Here is a 19,650-nt window from a genome sequence, read left to right as displayed (position 1 = left end):
AGACAGAGAGACAGACAGACGAGACAGAGAGACAGACAGAGAGAGAGACAGACAGAGAGAGAGACAGACAGACAGAGAGAGAGAGAGACAGACAGAGAGATAATAACTTCTTATTCTTTTGTCTGAACTACTTTCCACAACTCTTCCTTAAAAATGTTCGTCTCAAAAACAGCTTCAGTCCATTGAAAGGTTTCTGCCCACCGGGTCCTTTTTATTTCAGGAAACTTAACTTAATAAAGTTTTGGATATAAATGTTATCCAAAATACTTTTATAGTTTACTATTACAAGAAACTTTAACAACTTAACAGCAGGATGGGATGCACTTTTATATGAATAAAAGTCATCAAAGGATGTAATAAACATGTTTTTATATAAATATGTTAAAACGCAAAACATCAGAAAGAAACCACTAATGAAGCAGCTGGAGGAACGTAGACCAGACTCCACTGACCCTGGATCAAAGAATCATCATAGACTTCATAGGACCGACCATGTGGACTCATGACATCACTGATTACATCACGTTAAAGCAGCCAATCAAAACCAGACAAACCAATACAGACACACATTGAGGTACAGAGATCCAGTTCTCCCCTGGATCCCTCCACCTGTCAAGCTTCCAGACGGATTAGCAGGACAATGCGGGAGTTAACGAGCTCCACCAATCAGAGATAATCCTTAAATGGCCATGTTGATCCAGGGAACAGCAACCTGTTTGAATCTTCAAAAAGATTATGATTTTATACTTCTGTCTTAGAAGGACATTCAGGTCTAGATGTTGGTGTTTCCTCATGGATCCAGTTTAGGGCCACTTTTCTTCTGTATCTGAACTCAATGCTGAAAACAACATGCTCTACTCGTTTTATTATATTGAAGATTAAATCTGGTGTTAATCTGCATTTTTCTTATCATGAATAAATCTTAAAACCTTTAACAAATGTATAGTTTAATTTTCCCAAAGTTAGCAAACATAAGAAGACTTTTCTTGACTTCTAATAATCTCATGTCTCATGTCTCTACTGACTCTCTAAACCTTCGGTCATTGATCCAAACTGCACCATATTATTGTGTTATAAAAAAAGAACAATGTAAGAAATGATTAACAGTAATGTTAAAGATCTGAAGGTGAAGTTACAGTCAGATTAACAAGAGAAAATAAAGGATTCACCAAACAGTGTTCAGTAACCACACATGCACCATCTCTCCGTCACGGTATTAGCAGGTATTAGCTACATGATCCTCAGTAATGAGATCCCAGGAGGAACCGGTCAACAGATGCTGCTGGATTCACATGTATTCAACATGTCCTCCTCTCTGCCTGGTGTGGTTCTGGAGACGGGGGGGAAACACTGGTCCCTGATTTCCCTTTAGGGCATTTAAGCCTTGTTAATTAAATTCATTTCTTCAAATCTCAATATATGAAACACCCGTCTGTAAAACTATAGGCTTGGCTTGAGGGATGTCGATGCCAGTCAGTCCACTTTGGTCAGATTATTTCAACTATTGGGTCGACATTGAGTTCAGTCCTGACATTCATTATCCCCAGAAGATAAGTCCCAATGACTTTGAGTCCATGACTTTTCATGTAGTGACACTAGCAGGTCTGAGATTTCACTTATCCAGTCAAACATCATTTTGTACAAACAGAAGATGAATCTTTTGGGTGGAATGAAAGACAAAAAGGCCCCTAACACGCCTCCATAGGAACAAAACATGCAGACTGAAAGACACATGAAATCTCCCTTTTTTGTCATTTTGCATCCGTTTCTAGTTGTTTTGCATCTTTTTTGGGTCGCTTTGTGTCTCTTTCTTGTTATTTTGCGACAACTTGTAGTAGTTTTTCATGTCTTTGTAGTAGTTTTGTATCTCTTTGTAGTAATATGCAGCTTTCAGATTGTTCCATATCTCTTTTAGGTCGTTTTGTGTCCCAATGTGGTTGTTTTGCATCTCTTTGTGGTTATTTTGCAACAACTTGTAGTTTTTCATGTCTTTCTAGTTGCTTTGCATCTTGTTGTTTGTCTTGTGTCTCTTTGTGGTTGTCCTGCTTCTCTTTTAGGTCGTTTTGCATCTGTCCTTGGTTGTTTTGCATCTCTTTGTGGTTGCCTTGTGTCTCTTTGAGGTCGTTTTTTATCTCTTTGTTGTTATTTTGCTACAACTTGTAGTGGTTTTCCATGTCTTTGTAGTAATATGCAGCTCATTGTAGTTGTCTTGTGTCTCTTTGTGGTCGTCCTGCATCTCTCGTTGGTCGTTTTGCATCTCTTTTCCGGTGGTCTTGTGTGTCTTTTTTGGGAGTTTGTATCTCTTTGAGGTCGTTTTGTATCTCTTTGTTGTTATTTTGCAACAACTTGTAGTTTTTCATGTCTTTCTAGTTGCTTTGCATCTTGTTGTTGTTGTCTTGTGTCTCTTTGTGGTTGTCCTGCTTCTCTTTTAGGTCGTTTTGCATCTGTCCTTGGTTGTTTTGCATCTCTTTCGGTTTGTCTTGTGTGTCTTTGAGGTCGTTTGTATCTCTTTAGGGTTGTATTGTGTCCCATTGTGGTCATTCTGCATCTCTTTAAGGTGGTTTTATATATTTTTGTGGTTGCCTTGCATCCATTCGTTCTGCATCCCTTGTTGGTTGTTTTTCATCTCTTTGTGGTTGTCTTATGTCTCTTTGTTGTAGTTCTGGATCTCTTTATGGTTGGAAGGAAGGAAGCTTGAGATGCAGATTATGAGATGCATGATCGTCCTGATTTTGAGTCCAGACAGAGATTTTTGCTGGGTGTCAGGAAGAACCCACTCCTGCTGCATTGGCCGGGTTTCTCTGTTAATGGTTTAGATGTGTACGTATTTATGTTCTTTATGAAGATGTTGATTGAAGGTTTCCAACTTGGTTGTGTCTCCAGGCTGTGCAGTCTGACTCTGAAGAGGCTGATGGTGTTGAAGGAGCTGGACAGAGAGCTCAGCTCCGTCGTCATCGCTGTTAAGATCCAGGTGAGAACGAGATGTCTTGTTTCTCTTATTGTCCTTCAGTGTCTGTTCTGTTTGAAGAACAATTACTTTTATTAACTATCTCTGACCTGATTCATGTTTTTTTCTGCTGCTACAGATTATCAAAAAACTGAGTTTGCTCTTCCAGTTATTTCTTTAAATCTCTTTCTCTCCCAAAATGATCCATGCGAGCGTTACAAAACAAGTTTTTTAGCTTTGTACTATAAAAAAATGTCTCCTGTGACTGATATCTGATTCTATGTGACGTTATTAGACCTCATTGAAGTACAATAACAGTGATCGTAAATGAGTTACCTTCCACCACTGGTCAGGTTTAGAGAGCTGAACGTGTCTCTGCAAGTCAGACACTTTGTCTTTTTGTCCTTCTAGGAGTGGCTCACGTTCAGCTGGAAGTTCTGTGACAGAGCGACGGTTGATTGTAGCTTGTTCTTTTAAAATGGATGAAAATGGAAAAGCTGTGGTAGTATTTCTTCTCATCTGACACCAACTGTCTACTGAAAAGCTCTGCATGAATTTACTTTATGTTTAGGTTGACATTGTCCTGAATGAAGGCTGGTGAGAGTTTAACCTGCAGGATACTCGTTCCACTGATTTATTCTTATTTGAGTTTAAATCCAGTTTAAATCGCTCTAGCTGTATCAGGGCTACAGAGCTCCAACGTGGAGACAGCAACCAAAACCAACAGCATGATCATCCCCAAAGAAAAATAAAACCAAGAATGATAACAGGAGGGACAAAATCCATTAACCATTTGTTTTCATGTAGCTGTCACATGGTGTCTGTCAGCTGGACAGGTTTCATCTTCTCATTAATAACGGTCCACATGTCCGTCTCTCAGGGCTCTAAGAGGACTCTGAGATCCAACGAATACCTTCTTCCTCCGGACGGCCTGATGGAAACCGACCTGGAGCTCACCTTCTCACTGCAGGTCACACATTTAATCGTTTCTTCATCACACTTATTCCTTCGCCTCATCAGTTTGGTCCAGAATGAGACATCTCAACAACTTTAAAACTAGTGGTGGATACCTTTGCTCCTCAGAAGTGTTCTCGTGAGGACGTTTAGTCACATGACTTCACGTCCCCACCACTAATGCTGACTCATTTCTTGGTTTTAGGACTCTATAAAAGAGGATTATACATTCACATAAAGTTTTTTCTGCCCCGTGTCTTTGGTTTAGTATCCTCATTTCCTGAAGCGTGATGTGAACCGTCTGCACGTGATGCTGCAGAGGAGGAAGAGGTACAAGAACCGAACCATCCTGGGCTACAAAACCCTCGCAGTGGGAGTCATCAACATGGCCGAGGTATGATGGGCACTCTGGTCCAGACTGAAACATCTCAACCACTACTATGGGATGGATGGTGATGAAGTGTGGTTCATCATACAGGATGATCTGTAAACATGTTCATGTGTCCAGTACTTCATCAGATACCTGCAGAACCAGAGACATTCATAAGCCTCAGCTGGTGAACATCATACCTTCTAAACACCAGCATGTTAGCATTGTCATTGTGTGTGTGTGTGTGTGTGTGTGTGTGTGTGTGTGTGTGTGTGTGTGTGTGTGTGTGTGTGTGTGTGTGTGTGTGTGTGTGTGTGTGTGTGTGTGTGTGCGTGTGTGTGTGTGCGTGCGTGTGCGTGTCCTGTTCCAGGTCATGCAGCAGCCGACGGACGGAGCCCATATCCTCGGTCTCCATAGCAACCTGAAGGATGCTTCGATGTGTGCAGCGGAGCTGAGCGTCCATTCTCTCACCAGCCAGCCAGTCGAACAGGAGGACACAAGCGGTCACCACGGCAACAAGACCAAGGCCTCGGGTGAGGGGGGAACAGTGAAGCCGTTACATAATGACTGCTGATTGGTCGGAAACCAAAGTACACGTGAGCTCCTCCACAGTAGTATTTATTCCAGAGCCTCTGTTTGTAGTGACTGTTAGTAAAGTGGCAGCTTTAAGGACGAATGTCTTTAAATAATGAGAGTAGAACCAAAACAAACAGTGGCATCAATAGTTACGTACCTTCACTGGTGACGCAGCTTTCCAACACGGAAGCATGAGCTTCAAAAGCCATCATTCTTCCCACACAGCAACCATCCGGTTTTGAAAATGAAGTCACTGCTTCATGTGTTCAAACAATCCCACTGTCACTTTGAAATCCACTTTTAAGCCGGACTGAGAGGCACCTGTAGGAATCCGAAATGTGGTTTGGATTCTATCTTCACGTGTTCTTTTGCTGTCCAGACTTTAATAAATGAAGTTATAATGTACTTTTCTACAGCTGTGGTAACTTTGCGTTGTTTGTGCAACAGATCGCTCTCCTGACATGGAGAACTACTGGGAGGACGATGACGACAGCTTCTCCTCCGAACAGGAAGGAAGTGACGACGCAGGTCATCCTCAGGTGATTGACGGCTCAGATTACCTGTCTGACACAACACACCTGTCTCACAGTGCACATGTGGATCTCATAGCTCTTTAAAAGTATTGACAGCTCCGGTACATTGATGGGGGGGGGGTCCACATGGAAAGCATCAATCACTGTGCCATCTCACAAAAATCGTGTGATTGACTTTGATGATCTGTTCTTTAAATTGGCTGTAATTTGAATATAATGCTAAGCTCTCATCAGTCCTTGCAGTTAGCATGTCTGTATAGCATACAAAGCTTTAGCATGAATCATCCGCATTGTAGCATATAGCTTAAGTTAGCATGGATTGTATACCAATATTGGTATGTATCGTTATACCAGAGATTTAACTGACATTAAATCAGTAAACTCATGTTGTGAATTGTATCGGAAATGACTCAGAACTTTGAGCTATATGCTAATGGTATGTTATCCTGTTAGCGTACTAACGCTTGTATTTAGCTCAAAGTAGACAAGTTGACATGATGACATTTTGAATGTTTGACTTCATATGACTTACACTGAATGTGTTGTATCTGCTATGCTGTTCATTCTGGTCACATGACATCTGTTGACTTCTGTCCATCCTGGAGAAGGATGTAAGGACAGAGGATGTGAGGGTGTAAGGACAGAGGAGGTGAGGGTGTAAGGACAGAGGAGGTGAGGGTGTAAGGACAGAGGAGGTGACAGGGAGTAAGGACAGAGGACAGAGGTGAGGGTGTAAGGACAGAGGAGAGGGAGGAGGAGGTAGGGTCTAAGGACAGAGGAGGTGAGGGTCTAAGGACAGAGGATGTGAGGGTGTAAGGACAGAGGAGGTGAGGGTGTAAGGACAGAGGAGGTGAGGGTGTAAGGACAGAGGATGTGAGGGTGTAAGGACAGAGGAGGTGAGGGTGAGGGTCTAAGGACAGAGGAGGTGAGGGAGTAAGGACAGAGGATGTGAGGGTGTAAGGACAGAGGAGGTGAGGGTCTAAGGACAGAGGATGTGAGGGTGTAAGGACAGAGGATGTGAGGGTGTAAGGACAGAGGATGGTGAGGGTGTAAGGACAGAGGAGGTGAGGGTGTAAGGACAGAGGATGTGGGGGTGTAAGGACAGAGGAGGTGAGGGTGTAAGGACAGAGGAGGTGAGGGTGTAAGGACAGAGGAGGTGAGGGTGTAAGGACAGAGGAGGAGTGAGGGTGGGAGGATGTAAGGACAGAGGATGTGAGGGTGTAAGGACAGAGGAGGTGAGGGTGTAAGGACAGAGGATGTGAGGGTGTAAGGACAGAGGATGTGAGGGGTGTAAGGACAGAGGATGTGGGGGTGTAAGGACAGAGGGAGGGTGAGGGTAAGGACAGAGGATGGTGAGGGGATGTAAGGACAGAGGAGGAGGGTGTAAGGTGAGGGAGTAAGGACAGACAGGACAGAGGAGGTGAGGGTCTAAGGACAGAGGATGTGAGGGTCTAAGGACAGAGGATGTCTCATGTGTACAGATTGTAAAGCCTCTGAGGCAAAATTGTAATTTGTGATTCTGGGCTCTACAACATAAACTGAATTGAATATGGTATTTACATGTTGATATGTTAGCATATCCATGTTAGCATCCTTCTACGCTAACATATGTTGTTGGTAATATCTGGCTTTGTATTGTGTTAGCATGCAGCTGTTAGCATTTACATTTTACATGTATTTGGTGTTATTACGTATTTCTATATGGTAATATTAAGCAAAGGAACGCTAACAACAACATTTAAGTATGCTATATTAGCATTCATCTCAAAGTACACCCATAACTAGTACAAGTATGACTTTTGTCCCATTGGTGGCGCTACAGTCAAAGGATCATCAAAGTGGTTTAACGTGGCTAAGATAGCAACACCCTCTTTTTGTTTCTCAGGACATGTATTATGATGATGACGACGTCCAGGGAAAGACGAAGAAAACTCGAAGTAAAATGATCCGAACAGCATCCCTGACTCAGGTGAGGACCAATCAGCTGTTTCCCAAGAACACTCTGTAGTTGTTGATCAGTGATGTGTCGATGAAAATCAATAATCCTAACAGTTACACACTATGATCAGAGGACAAATAGGACAAAGTCTTTAACTGTGTCTCACTTTTCTTCTTTTCTTCTTGGTTCAGCAACCGAACTTCAAACAGAAGTTTGTGGCTCTGCTGAAAAGATTCAAAGTCACTGATGAGGTTTGTAGAAGACAACGTGTCTTCATAAGGGTCATGTTCACTTTTATTGGTTCAGGTTCAGATTTTCAAACTGAGACCTCTCTGAACATTGTCCTCTTACTGTCTTTATATTGTCCTGATGTTCCTCATATTGTCCAAATAATTTCCTCATATTGTCCTGATGCTGTCCTCATACTGTCTTCATACTTTCCTCAAAATGTCTCATATTGTCTTTAAAATCAACTCATACTGTCCTCTTATTGTTTTCATGTTGTCCTCATATTGCCCTGATAATCTCCTCATACTGTCTTCATATTATCCTCATAATCTCCTCATACTGTCTTCATATTGTCCTCATAATCTCCTCATACTGTCTTCATATTGTCCTCATAATCTCCTCATTATGTCTTCATATTGTCCTCATAATCTCCTCATACTGTCTTCATATTATCCTCATAATCTCATCATACTGTCCTCATATTGCCCTGATAATCTCCTCATACTGTCTTCATATTGTCCTCATAATCTCCTCAAACTGTCTTCATATTGTCCTCATAATCTCCTCATTATGTCTTCATATTGTCCTCATAATCTCCTCAAACTGTCTTCATATTGTCCTCATAATCTCCTCATTCTTCATGTCCTCATAATCTCCTCATTATTGTCCTCATAATCTCCTCATTATGTCTGTCTTCTCCTCATATTGTCCTCATAATCTCCTCATACTGTGTTCATACTTTCTTCAAAATCTCCTTATGTCCTCATACTTTCCTTATATTGTCTTAAAATGTCTTCCTGCTGGGAACTAAAACCTTAATAACCGTCAGATGTGTCTAAATCAGTGTTCATCAACATTGTTTGATAAATCTTCAGCGGTAGATTCATCTCTGTCCTCTCCTGGTGTGTAAATTGTTCTGTCCTATAACCTCATGATCCTGATCCACTTCAGGTGCTGGACTCTGATCCGGTGGGTCAGAGTCAGGAGGCCGAGGAGGACCTGGACCTGCTGTACGACAGTCTGGAGGTTTACAACCCGAGTGACAGCGGCCCGGAGCTGGACGACAACGACAGCATCCAGAGCACGCCCAAACCCAAACTCAGGTCAGACTGCAGGCATGCACCTCAGCCTCCATCCACATCCACACACACACACACACACACACACACACACACACACACACACACACACACACACACACACACACACACACACACACACACACAGTATATATATATACACATATATACACACATTGTCTCATATATCATTTATTTCTGACAGTATATATACACACATTGTCTCACTGCCTATATAAAGCCTCACTGTGCTGATTTCTGACCAACAGGCCGTTCTTCGATGGGATTTCTCATTCCAGCTCTCAGACTGAGATTGGGAGTCTCAACAGTCAGAGGAACCAACAGAAAGAACAAACTGCAGCTGTGAGTAGATAGTAGATAGTAGAAGTAGATATCAATATCATATCTACATCTATCTAAGTCTTTGTCCAAGTCATAGTCTTTATCCAAGATCATGAAGAGGACACTTATGTCACATCAAAACACTCAGGTCAGTAATGTGGATGTGAACTCTCTCTGTTCAGAGTGTGTAACTGCTCTCTGTAGGTCATAACTAAAACTGTTCTGTAGGTCAAAAAAGAGTGTGTAACTGCTCTCTGTAGGTCAGAGTGTGTAACTGCTCTCTGTAGGTCAGAGTGTGTAACTATCATGAACTATCAGAGTGTGTGACTGCTCTCTGTAGGTCAGAGTGTGTAACTACTCTCTGTAGGTCAGAGTGTGTAACTACTCTCTGTAGGTCAGAGTGTGTAACTGTAGGTCAGAGTGTGTAACTACTCTCTGTAGGTCAGAGTGTGTAACTGCTCTCTGTCAGGTCAGGTCAGAGTGTGTAACTGCTCTCTGTAGGTCAGAGTGTGTAACTGCTCTCTGTAGGTCAGAGTGTGTAACTTCTCTCTGTCTGTGTAACTGTAGGTCAGAGTGTGTAACTGCTCTCTGTAGGTCAGAGTGTGTAACTGCTCTCTGTAGGTCAGAGTGTGTAACTGCTCTCTGTAGGTCAGAGTGTGTAACTGCTCTCTGTAGGTCAGAGTGTGTAACTGCTCTCTGTAGGTCAGAGTGTGTAACTGCTCTCTGTAGGTCAGAGTGTGTAACTGCTCTCTGTAGGTCAGAGTGTGTAACTGCTCTCTGTAGGTCAGAGTGAGTGTGTAACTGCTCTGTGTACTACTCTCTGAGTGTGTACTCTCTGTAGGTCAGAGTGTGTAACTGCTCTCTGTAGGTCAGAGTCTCTGTAGGTCAGAGTGTGTAACTGCTCTCTGTAGGTCAGAGTGTGTAACTGGTAGGTCAGAGTGTGTAACTGCTCTCTGTGGGTCAGAGTGTGTAACTGCTCTCTGTAGGTCAGAGTGTGTAACTACTCTCTGTAGGTCAGAGTGTGTAACTACTCTCTGTAGGTCAGAGTGTGTAACTGCTCTCTGTAGGTCAGAGTGTGTAACTACTCTCTGTAGGTCAGAGTGTGTAACTACTCTCTGTAGGTCAGAGTGTGTAACTGCTCTCTGTAGGTCAGAGTGTGTAACTGCTCTCTGTAGGTCAGAGTGTGTAACTGCTCTCTGTAGGTCAGAGTGTGTAACAGAGTGTGTAACTACTCTCTGTAGGTCAGAGTGTGTAACTAGTAGGTGAGTGTAACTGTAGGTCAGAGTGTGTAACTCTGTTGTCATTAACAGGCGACAGAGGTGCTTTCTTCAGAGCATCCTGGAGCTCAGGGGCCTCTCTGTAATTGTAACTGCTCTGATGAGTCCAGAGGAGAAGAAGCCAGGGTGTTTAAGTCTCTGTGGACCATCTGTTTATCAGGACACATCACACACACACACACACACACACACACACACACACACACACACACACACACACACACACACACACACACACACACACACACACACACACACACACACTTGCCCCTTACCTTCTCCTTACCGATGACAACTAAATGCCATAAACTTAACTCTGACCTGAACCCTAAAACCAAGTCTTGACCCCGAAACAAGGCTTTGAAGAAATGTCCTCACTTTTGAGAAGTGTCCTCATTCTGTTGTAAAATAAAACTTGTTTCGGTCCTCACTTTGTAGAAAATACAAGAACACACAAACACAGGCCCTTCTTCTTTTTCTCTCCACAGGAAGTTGAGGATGATGTTGCCATGGGAACAGATGCAGGCCCGGCTGCCAAACTCTGTAAAACTGAGTCCCAACCACAAATGTCACCGAGGTACACACACACACACACACACACACACACACAAATTATGTAACACAAAAAGTGAGTAAATTTATGTGAGTTGCCATAGAAACCTGAGCTCACGATAAACCTCTTCAGTCAAATATACATATATATAAATAGTATATTTGACTGTAAATGGAGCATCATTTACTAAATGAACATCATGCTGTATTGAAGAAGACTTGAAACTAGAGATTGAGACCATAAACTCATGTTTACAATGTTTACTGAGGGAATAAATCAAGAGAGAAGTAGAGTCATTTTCTCATAGACTTCTATACAACCAGAGGAGTCGCCCCCTGGTGGACAGCAGAGAGAATGCAGCTTTAACACATGAAGCAATGGCTTCTCTTTAAAGAACCAGAGGTTGATGACTAGAGGTAAAACAGGAAGTCATCTGTCTGTCTCTCTGGTGTCTTCGCAGTAAGACAGGAAGTCAGCTGTCTCGCCATCCCTGGACCGCCTCCACGAAGGACAGACAGAACTCTAGAGGGACAGACAGAACCAGCAGCGTGGACAGTGAGACTTCTTCTGACTACAGGATACCTGCTCCACAGGTGAGACAGACAGACAGAACATTAATAATATTGTTTTGTTTCAAGGTTTAGATCTGGTTTGACAGTTAGAGTCAGAATCCAGGTTCCGGTCCAGGTTCCGGTCCAGGTTCGGATCAAGGTCCAGGTTTTTGTATCATATGTTCTTGGGTCCACACAGGTTGCCAGGAAGTCGGTTCTGGATCAGCTGAATCACATCCTGTTCTCTGATGATCAGATTCCTGATTCCATCATCCTGATCAACACCACAGACTGGCAGGGACAGGTCTGACTCTCTCTCTCTCTCTCTCTCTCTCTCTCTCTCTCTCTCTCTGTCTCTCTGTCTGTCTCTCCATCCGTCTCTCTCTCTGTTTGTGTATACCTTCAGTACAGTAACATGTTGATACTCTCTGAGGACAGACTGTCTCCTCTGTGTCTTCAGTATCTGTCGGAGCTTCTCTTTGATCAGCCAATCGTCTGCACCGTCTCATCAGCTGACGTCCAGGCCGCCTTCAGCGCCGTCATCAGCCGCATCCAGAGATTGTAAGAGGCAATATTTACGTCCATATCCATGATGTCACTGAGCGTGAACGTTTATGAGTTACACTAAGCTCATGAAGGACTTGGATATCAACAGGTTTTTGGATTTGAACAAACATCTCAACACCGAGAAGGTGTTTGAAGGAATGAGAGAGAGGCTGAGTTCACGCGGTCCAACAAGTCCTCCACCTCTGGAACATAGTTTATCTCCTGATGTTCCACTTTGATACATTTGACGTGATTAACAACGTGTTAGGACATCGACCCGTCAAACACAGGAGACAAATACGTTGACGTTGGATTCTTTTACGTTGATCAGAATATGAACGACTGCATGTAAACGTGAATATTAGAGGAATATTAATTTAATTATCCATGTAAACAGATTATTAGGAATATTGTCTTTTTGGAATAAAGTGAGACCCAGATGATTTGCTGCATGTGTCTTCCAGCTGTAACTGTAACTCACAGACTCCGCCCACTGTGAAGGTGGCGGTGGGCGGAGACCAGAGCTACCTGAGCACCGTCCTCTCCTGCTTTGTGGAGCAGCTGGCCAGCAAGACGCCCGATTGGCTGAGCTACGTCCGCTTCCTCATCCTCCCAGTCGGTACGCACGGACTCCAACACATCGTCCTCTGTGAACCGTCTCGCCGGGAGCCCCCCCCCGTGACGCTCCATTTGTTTGTTATCTCCTCAACAGGACCCCACCCGCTGGCCAAGTACCTGGCCGCCCTGGACAGTAAATTCAACAGCCTGTTCATGGACGCCGGCTGGAGGGAGCTGTTTGGACGGATGGAGCCTCCTCCTCTTGGTATGAGAGACTGACCTCTGACCTTTGTCGTGTCTCGTGTCTCATGTTCATGTCTCGTGTCTCTCTCTCTCTGTCTCTCTCTCTGTCTCTGTCTCTGTCTTGTGTCTCTCTCTCTCTCTCTGTCTCTCTCTCTCTCTCTGTCTCTGTCTTGTGTCTCTCTCTCTGTCTCTGTCTTGTGTCTCTCTCTCTGTCTCTCTCTGTCTCTCTCTCTGTCTCTGTCTCTGTCTCTCTCTCTCTGTCTCTGTCTCTCTGTCTCGTCTCTGTCTCGTGTCTCCGTCTCGTGTCTCCGTCTCCGTCTCGTGTCCGTCTCCGTCTCGTGTCTCCGTCTCGTGTGAAGACGTGCTCTTTGTTGGACAGATCCCGTTGGAGTAGCAGCTCGAGTGTCTCAGTATCTGAGCGGAGCGGCTGTTTCTCACCTGTGTCCGATCTCAGAGGCCATGCTCACCTGTAAACACAAGAGGTACTTTCTTGTGATGTGTTCAAGGACCACTTCATAGGCCGATCTCTGTTCATGAGGGCTCTCTGAGTTCTTTAACGTTAAATGTCGACCAAAGAACACATGTATTTACACAGAAACTAAAAGAGGAAGTGAAGTGTGAAAATATAAATCACTAAACTTCCTGTTAAACCAGGAAACTGTAAGATCCCATTGACATTGAATGCACCACAAGCTTCAGCAGATTTAAATATTGATAAGAGAAATAATGGCCATGAGGTACTGTAGAGATTTTAACGGTTTATAAAGTTCACCACAGCAGCATCTAGTGGACATTAGAGGAAACAGTGCAAAACGTTTTTAAATGTATGATTAATTTGTTAATGTTTCATGAGTTCATGTCTGTTCTGCTGCTGTCTGATCTGGTTCTTGCACAGTCCCGACGACGACTCCTGTCAGAAGTTTGTTCCTTTTATTGGGGTAAGAAATACTGTTGAATACTGCTATTACTAAAAGTACTGCATCTATTATTCTGGTTACTAACTTTAAGTACATTGTTATTACAGACACCTGAACTAACCACACACCCCAGACTGTCCTAATGTTATTACAGACACCTGAACTAACCACAGACACTAGACTATCCCTCTGTTATTACAGACACCTGAACTAACCACACACCCCAGACTGTCCTACTATTATTACAGACACCTGAACTAACCACAGACACCAGACTGTCCTACTATTATTACAGACACCTGAACTAACCACAGACACCAGACTGTCCTACTGTTATTACAGACACCTGAACTAACCACGGACACCAGACTGTCCTACTGTTATTACAGACACCTGAACTAACCACAGACACCAGACTGTCCTACTGTTATTACAGACACCTGAACTAACCACAGACACTGTTATTACAGACACCTGTCCTACTATTATTACAGACACCTGAACTAACCACAGACACTAGACTGTCCTACTGTTATGAACTAACCACAGACACCTGAATTACAGACACCTGAACCAACACAGACACTAGACTGTCCTACTATTATTACAGACACCTGAACTAACCACAGACACCAGACTGTCCTACTGTTATTACAGACACCTGAACTAACCACAGACACTAGACTGTCCTACTGTTATTACAGACACCTTGACACACTGTCCTAGGATTTATGTCCTACTGTTATTACAGAAATGACACTAGACTGTTCGTGACGAACCCTTGAACACTTTGGGAAATGGAGTTTGTTAAAGGCGACTGAAAACAGAAATATTGAATGAGGCAGAATTATTAACGATTATTATTATTATTATTATTATTATTATTATTATTATTATTCTCTATAGTACATGCAGAGTCTTGTTGCCATGGAGATATCAGAGGATGATGTGCTTCCTGTTGCTGCTGCAGCATGTTTCTGTGTTGACATGAGGTCACATGTTCTGTGTCTGTCCTCAGCTGGTGAATGTCGGCATCGTGGAGCAGAACCTCCGGTCCATCTCAGGTAGACCGGTCTCACCTGTCTGCTCCTCACCTCACCTTTAGATAAAGATATATATATATATATATATATATATCTTTATTTTCATTATATTTATTTAACTGATTATATGGTTTTAATGCATTCATTTCTTTACATTTTCTTCACCAAATCTTTGTGGAGACAAATATTCTTAAAGTCGAACATAATAAATACAGAAAACACAAAACTTTAATTTGAGAAGGAGATCCAGTGTGTAACGACCGGGGAACCACAGGAGAAGGACGGCTCAGAGACAGGGCTGGTGTCAAAAGAATAGTCTTTAGTTTCTGGGGTCGGTACACAGGTGAGCAGGATCAAACACCAGGAAAACAATAATCAGGGAATCGCTGGAACGCTAGACAATAAATGAACTAAGACGAACTGGCAACGAGGGAAGAAACACAGGGACTTAAATAGACTAGGAGGAGGAGTTAATGATGACCAGGTGAAATGAATCAGGGCGTGGTAGAAATCACAAGAGCGGGAAACACAGGGGCAGGAAGTGGAGACTCTGAAACGAGAGGAGAGGTAAGTAACAAAATAAAACAGGAAATCACAGAAAACAACACGAGACAACTAAGAAGCAGGGTGAGACCTCACACAGTGGCTCTTCACACCAGTGCTTTTATTTTTATGTTTACTCAAGTCATTATTGTTATTATTTTTACTGATTTTATTTAGTTATAAGAATGTACAAACAATCATCCATACCATTTTTAATTAATAAAGAGAGAAAAAACTCTTAAATTAGAAGGTTATAATAAAAACGATATAAAGAAAATGTATAAAATAAAAATCATAATAGAAAATAGTAAGACAAAAATAAAATATATAATAATTATAATATAACATTTTAAATAAAAAAGATTTTATCATCGCCATCATTTTGGACAGACGATTTAAGGGACTCAAAATTACATTTAAATTAATAACAATTTAAAAGATTGGCTTGAATATATATAAATATATATATATATATATATATATATATATATATATATAATAATATATATATATATTTATGAATATGCAATTTGCCTAATATAGAATATATAATAGAAAGCAAATAAAAGTACACAAACTGTTATTAACATCTGAAATAAACACATTTGTTTGATTCTTCTCACCTGCTTTTTTCCTCCACAGTTGACTCTGATGACATCATCCTGGGATCTCCTCCCTCCCAATCAGGAGCACCGATCAGCCTCACCTCCACTCCCCCTCTCCCCCTCCACCAGGTACTTCCTGTTTCTTTTGAAATGAAGGTGGGTCTGATTAGAACCATAATCTGCATCCTGTGTCTCCTCCTCTTCCTCCTCTCTGTCCAGCTGTCCGGGGGTGAGGGACTGCAGGTGGACTACTGGAGCAGTCCGGGGGAGGAGGAGGAGGAGGAGGAGGAGGAGGAAGCGAAGGAAGGAGGTGATGGGACAACTTCCGCTGCAGGTGGACTACTGGAGCAGTCCGGGAGGAGGAGGATGGAGATGATGAGGAGGATGGAGGAGGGTGGTGAGGATGGTGGTGATGATGATGATGATGATGGTGATGGAATGATGATGATGATGGGGATGAAGATGATGGTGGTGGTGATGATGAGCAACTGATCCGATGTCTGCAGGTGTGAGGATCATGATGCGGAGGAGAACTGATGAGCATGACGGTGGTTATGAAGGAGAAGAACAAGAAAGGTGAGGAAGAGGAGAGATGATGATGATGATGATGTGATGATGGTGATGATGATGGTGATGATGATGATGATGTGATGGTGATGATGATGATGATGTGATGGTGATGATGACGATGATGATGGTGATGATGATGATGATGATGATGATGATGATGGTGATGATGGTGATGATGATGATGATGATGATGATGATGATGGTGATGATGATGATGGTGATGATGATGATGATGATGATGATGATGATGGTGATGGTGATGGTGATGATGGTGATGATGATGATGATGATGGTGATGATGATGATGGATGGTGATGATGATGATGATGGTGATGATGATGATAGTGATGATGGTGATGATGATGATGATGATGATGGTGATGATGATGTGATGATGATTATTGTGATGATGATGATGATGATGATGATGATGAAGATGATGATGATGATGATGATGATAGTGATGATGGTGATGATGATGATGATGATGGTGATGATGGTGATGATGATGATGATGGTGATGTGATGATGATGATGATGATGATGATGATGATGATGGTGATGATGGTGATGATGGTGATGATGATGATGATGGTGATGATGATGATGATGATGGTGATGATGATGATGATGATGATGATGATGATGATGATCGTGTCTGTCAGTCATGTTCCTCAGTAAGAAGATGAAGGAGAAGGAGGCGGAGTCAAGGAGTCAGCTGATCGAAGGCATCAGCAGACTGATCTGTACCTCCAAACACCAACACACACTGAGAGGTACACACACACACACACACACACACACACACACACACACACACACACACACACACACACACACACACAGGTGCCATCAGTGTGTATCAGGTGTGTGAGTGACGCCGTGTGTCTCAGTCTCCATAGACGGAGTGGAGTGGAACGATGTGAAGTTCTTCCAGCTCGCTGCTCAGTGGCCGACTCACGTCAAACACTTTCCTGTGGGGATCTTCAGCTACAACAAACCCTGAACCTCTTTCTTTTTTCTTTTGTGCTGATCAGAACCTTGAGTTTTATGATCCGTTGCACCACTAATATTTACTACTTAATGTACATTCTGTTCACAGCCTCCAGTGTGTTTTCACATGGAGTTTAAACATTAATTTCTGTGAGCAGAGATGCTGAAGAAGGTTTGAGTCTTTAGGATGACATGAAGAGGCAGAAGGTGTTTTAAAATAGTCCCAGCTGGGGAGAAGGTACAGACTACAGTACCCATGATCCTCAGCTGATTCTGTTGTTAGGGAGCTCAAATCCAAAATGTGAATTGATTCATATTTATGAAACAATCAAACAAACTGTCCAAAGTTCATCCTTCAGAATGAGAATGTTGTGTATTAAACGTTGTTTTTCTAGTGTTTGTGTTTGTTAGCCTGTCACACTGCCTCCCACCGCTCAGCCAACAGATTCAACCCTTTAAAAAGGCAGTTAGCAGTTTTGTACAATATGTGAAAAAACTGGTTGGATGTTTGAAACAATAAACAAAACTGTAAATTGACATCTTTTCATTGTCTTACATCATCATTTCCATTATTGCTCCATAATCACGATGGAGGCCGACACCAGCTGCTCTGTTAGTTTGACGTCTTTACGCCTTAGAGCCGCTTAAACAAAGTAAAGAACAGAGTTTGACTTTCTTGTGTTGGTGGTCTGTCACTGATCTTTTGAAGGAATAGTCTGACATTTTGGGATGTTCTGGTACCGTTCTTACCTTCACATTAAGACTGGAAACAGGAAACAGCGAGCCACCTGTCTGAACGTCACAACGTTGCTTACTTTTGGAAAAGTAACCTGATGAAGGTCTACGTACCGAAACGTTGTGACAAAAAAATACCTATATGCAGGTGAAGAAGGCAGTGTGCGGGAGTTTTTTTGTTCTATAGATTAGTATGTCAAAAACTTTAAAAAAAAAAAATCATAGACTACATGAACCTTTTGGACGAACTATACTATAACTTTTTGTCATGAAAAAAAAGTCATAGTATAGTATTTAAGAAAAGTCATAAAAAAGTCATAGTATATATGTAAAATAAAGTCATAGTATATTTTGTCAAAAGTCATAAAAAAGTCATAGTATATTTTGTCAAAAGTCATGAAAAAAAGTCATATTACAGCATGTCAAAAATAAAGTAATATTATAGTATGTTGAAAAAAAAGTCATAGTATAGTTTGTCTAATAAAATGTTGAAAAATGTAGTAAAATTAGTCCTGGAAAAAGTCATAATAAAATAAGTTGACATTTTTTAGAAATAATTTATTGGTTGAAATGATTAAACATACTACAAAATCCTAGCATGACTTTTTTTCATGACATGACATGATTCGACATACTATACAATTACTTTTTCTTGTGAAATTATTCAACAGAATTCACTATAACTTTTTTTTTACATTTTTCAACATGCTAAACTATTACTTTTTTTAGTGACTTTTTTCAACATAATATTCTGACTTTTTGACATTTTTATATGCATTATACTATGACTCTTTTTCATAAAATTTTCAACATAATATAGTTTGAATTTCAACATACTATAATATTACTTTTTTCATGACATTTTCTGACATACTATACTATGACTTTTGTTTTGTGAAATTATACAACATACTTTACTATGATTTATAAAACTGTCATGAAAAACAATCATACAATAGTATGTCGTAAATTGACATTAAAAAGTCATTGTTTACCGAAAAATAATGACGATGAATAGCATGTTGAAAAATGTAAAAAAAATAAAATCCTGGTATAGTTTGTTGAATAATTTGTCGAGAAATATTATGAAAAAAGTATACTATGTTAAAAAATGTAATGAAAAAAGTCCTTTAAATACAGTAAATAGCGTTTTTAAGTTTATATTAAAGAATATTTTTACTATGATTACTCCTTGTCTTGCTGTTCGGGGATAATCATGCTACAGGTTTTAGATATTTAGTTCCCTTAATGCTTTGAGTTAGGAAAACAGGAATAATCTTATTATACAATCATGTTGAAAATAAATGTGACTTGGACTTGTTATTTCTGTGGACAGAATCACAGAGATAAATATTCATAAACATTCAAGAGGAAAGACAACACTCTACTTTAATATTTGAAGAAAGGACACTGCATTCTTTTGTCAGATAACATGCAACAGCGCTCATGTTTACATCATCCAATAGGCAGCTGCTGTTTTCAAACAGCCAATCATATCACAGAACATCATTAGGACTGTCTCTCCTTCTTTGTGTTCTTTGAGGTTAC

The 19,650-nt window shown here is 41.4% G+C and overlaps 1 protein-coding gene across 1 annotated transcript; it reads left to right on the top strand.

The window, feature by feature from the left end:
• Positions 1-2,845: 2,845 nt before the first annotated feature.
• LOC129088613 (phosphofurin acidic cluster sorting protein 1-like) lies at positions 2,846-17,380 on the top strand. Its single transcript, XM_054595952.1, has 23 exons — positions 2,846-2,971; positions 3,828-3,917; positions 4,170-4,295; positions 4,642-4,804; positions 5,295-5,386; positions 7,266-7,349; positions 7,511-7,570; positions 8,499-8,650; positions 8,896-8,989; positions 10,734-10,822; positions 11,259-11,391; positions 11,549-11,653; positions 11,810-11,910; positions 12,360-12,514; positions 12,608-12,718; positions 13,076-13,178; positions 13,592-13,634; positions 14,632-14,677; positions 15,842-15,921; positions 16,024-16,114; positions 16,333-16,380; positions 17,040-17,150; positions 17,268-17,380. Exons 1-23 carry the CDS (start codon positions 2,846-2,848, stop codon positions 17,378-17,380), a joined length of 2,316 nt encoding a protein of 771 aa, XP_054451927.1.
• Positions 17,381-19,650: the final 2,270 nt, after the last annotated feature.

This window comes from Anoplopoma fimbria, unplaced genomic scaffold (assembly GCF_027596085.1).
Source record: "Anoplopoma fimbria isolate UVic2021 breed Golden Eagle Sablefish unplaced genomic scaffold, Afim_UVic_2022 Un_contig_13619_pilon_pilon, whole genome shotgun sequence".
Taxonomy (NCBI): domain Eukaryota; kingdom Metazoa; phylum Chordata; class Actinopteri; order Perciformes; family Anoplopomatidae; genus Anoplopoma; species Anoplopoma fimbria.
The sequence above is the reverse complement of the archived record's forward strand: the minus strand, read 5'-3'. Positions and strand labels throughout refer to the sequence as shown.

Excerpts from the sequence above, each read along its gene's own strand:
- LOC129088613 (XM_054595952.1), top strand. The coding sequence starts at position 2,846 with ATGTTGATTGAAGGTTTCCAACTTGGTTGTGTCTCCAGGCTGTGCAGT. Across the intron at positions 7,571-8,498 it reads GATTCAAAGTCACTGATGAG|GTGCTGGACTCTGATCCGGT; the intron begins GTTTGTAGAAGA and ends GATCCACTTCAG. Across the intron at positions 15,922-16,023 it reads TCACCTCCACTCCCCCTCTC|CTGTCCGGGGGTGAGGGACT; the intron begins CCCCTCCACCAG and ends CTCTCTGTCCAG.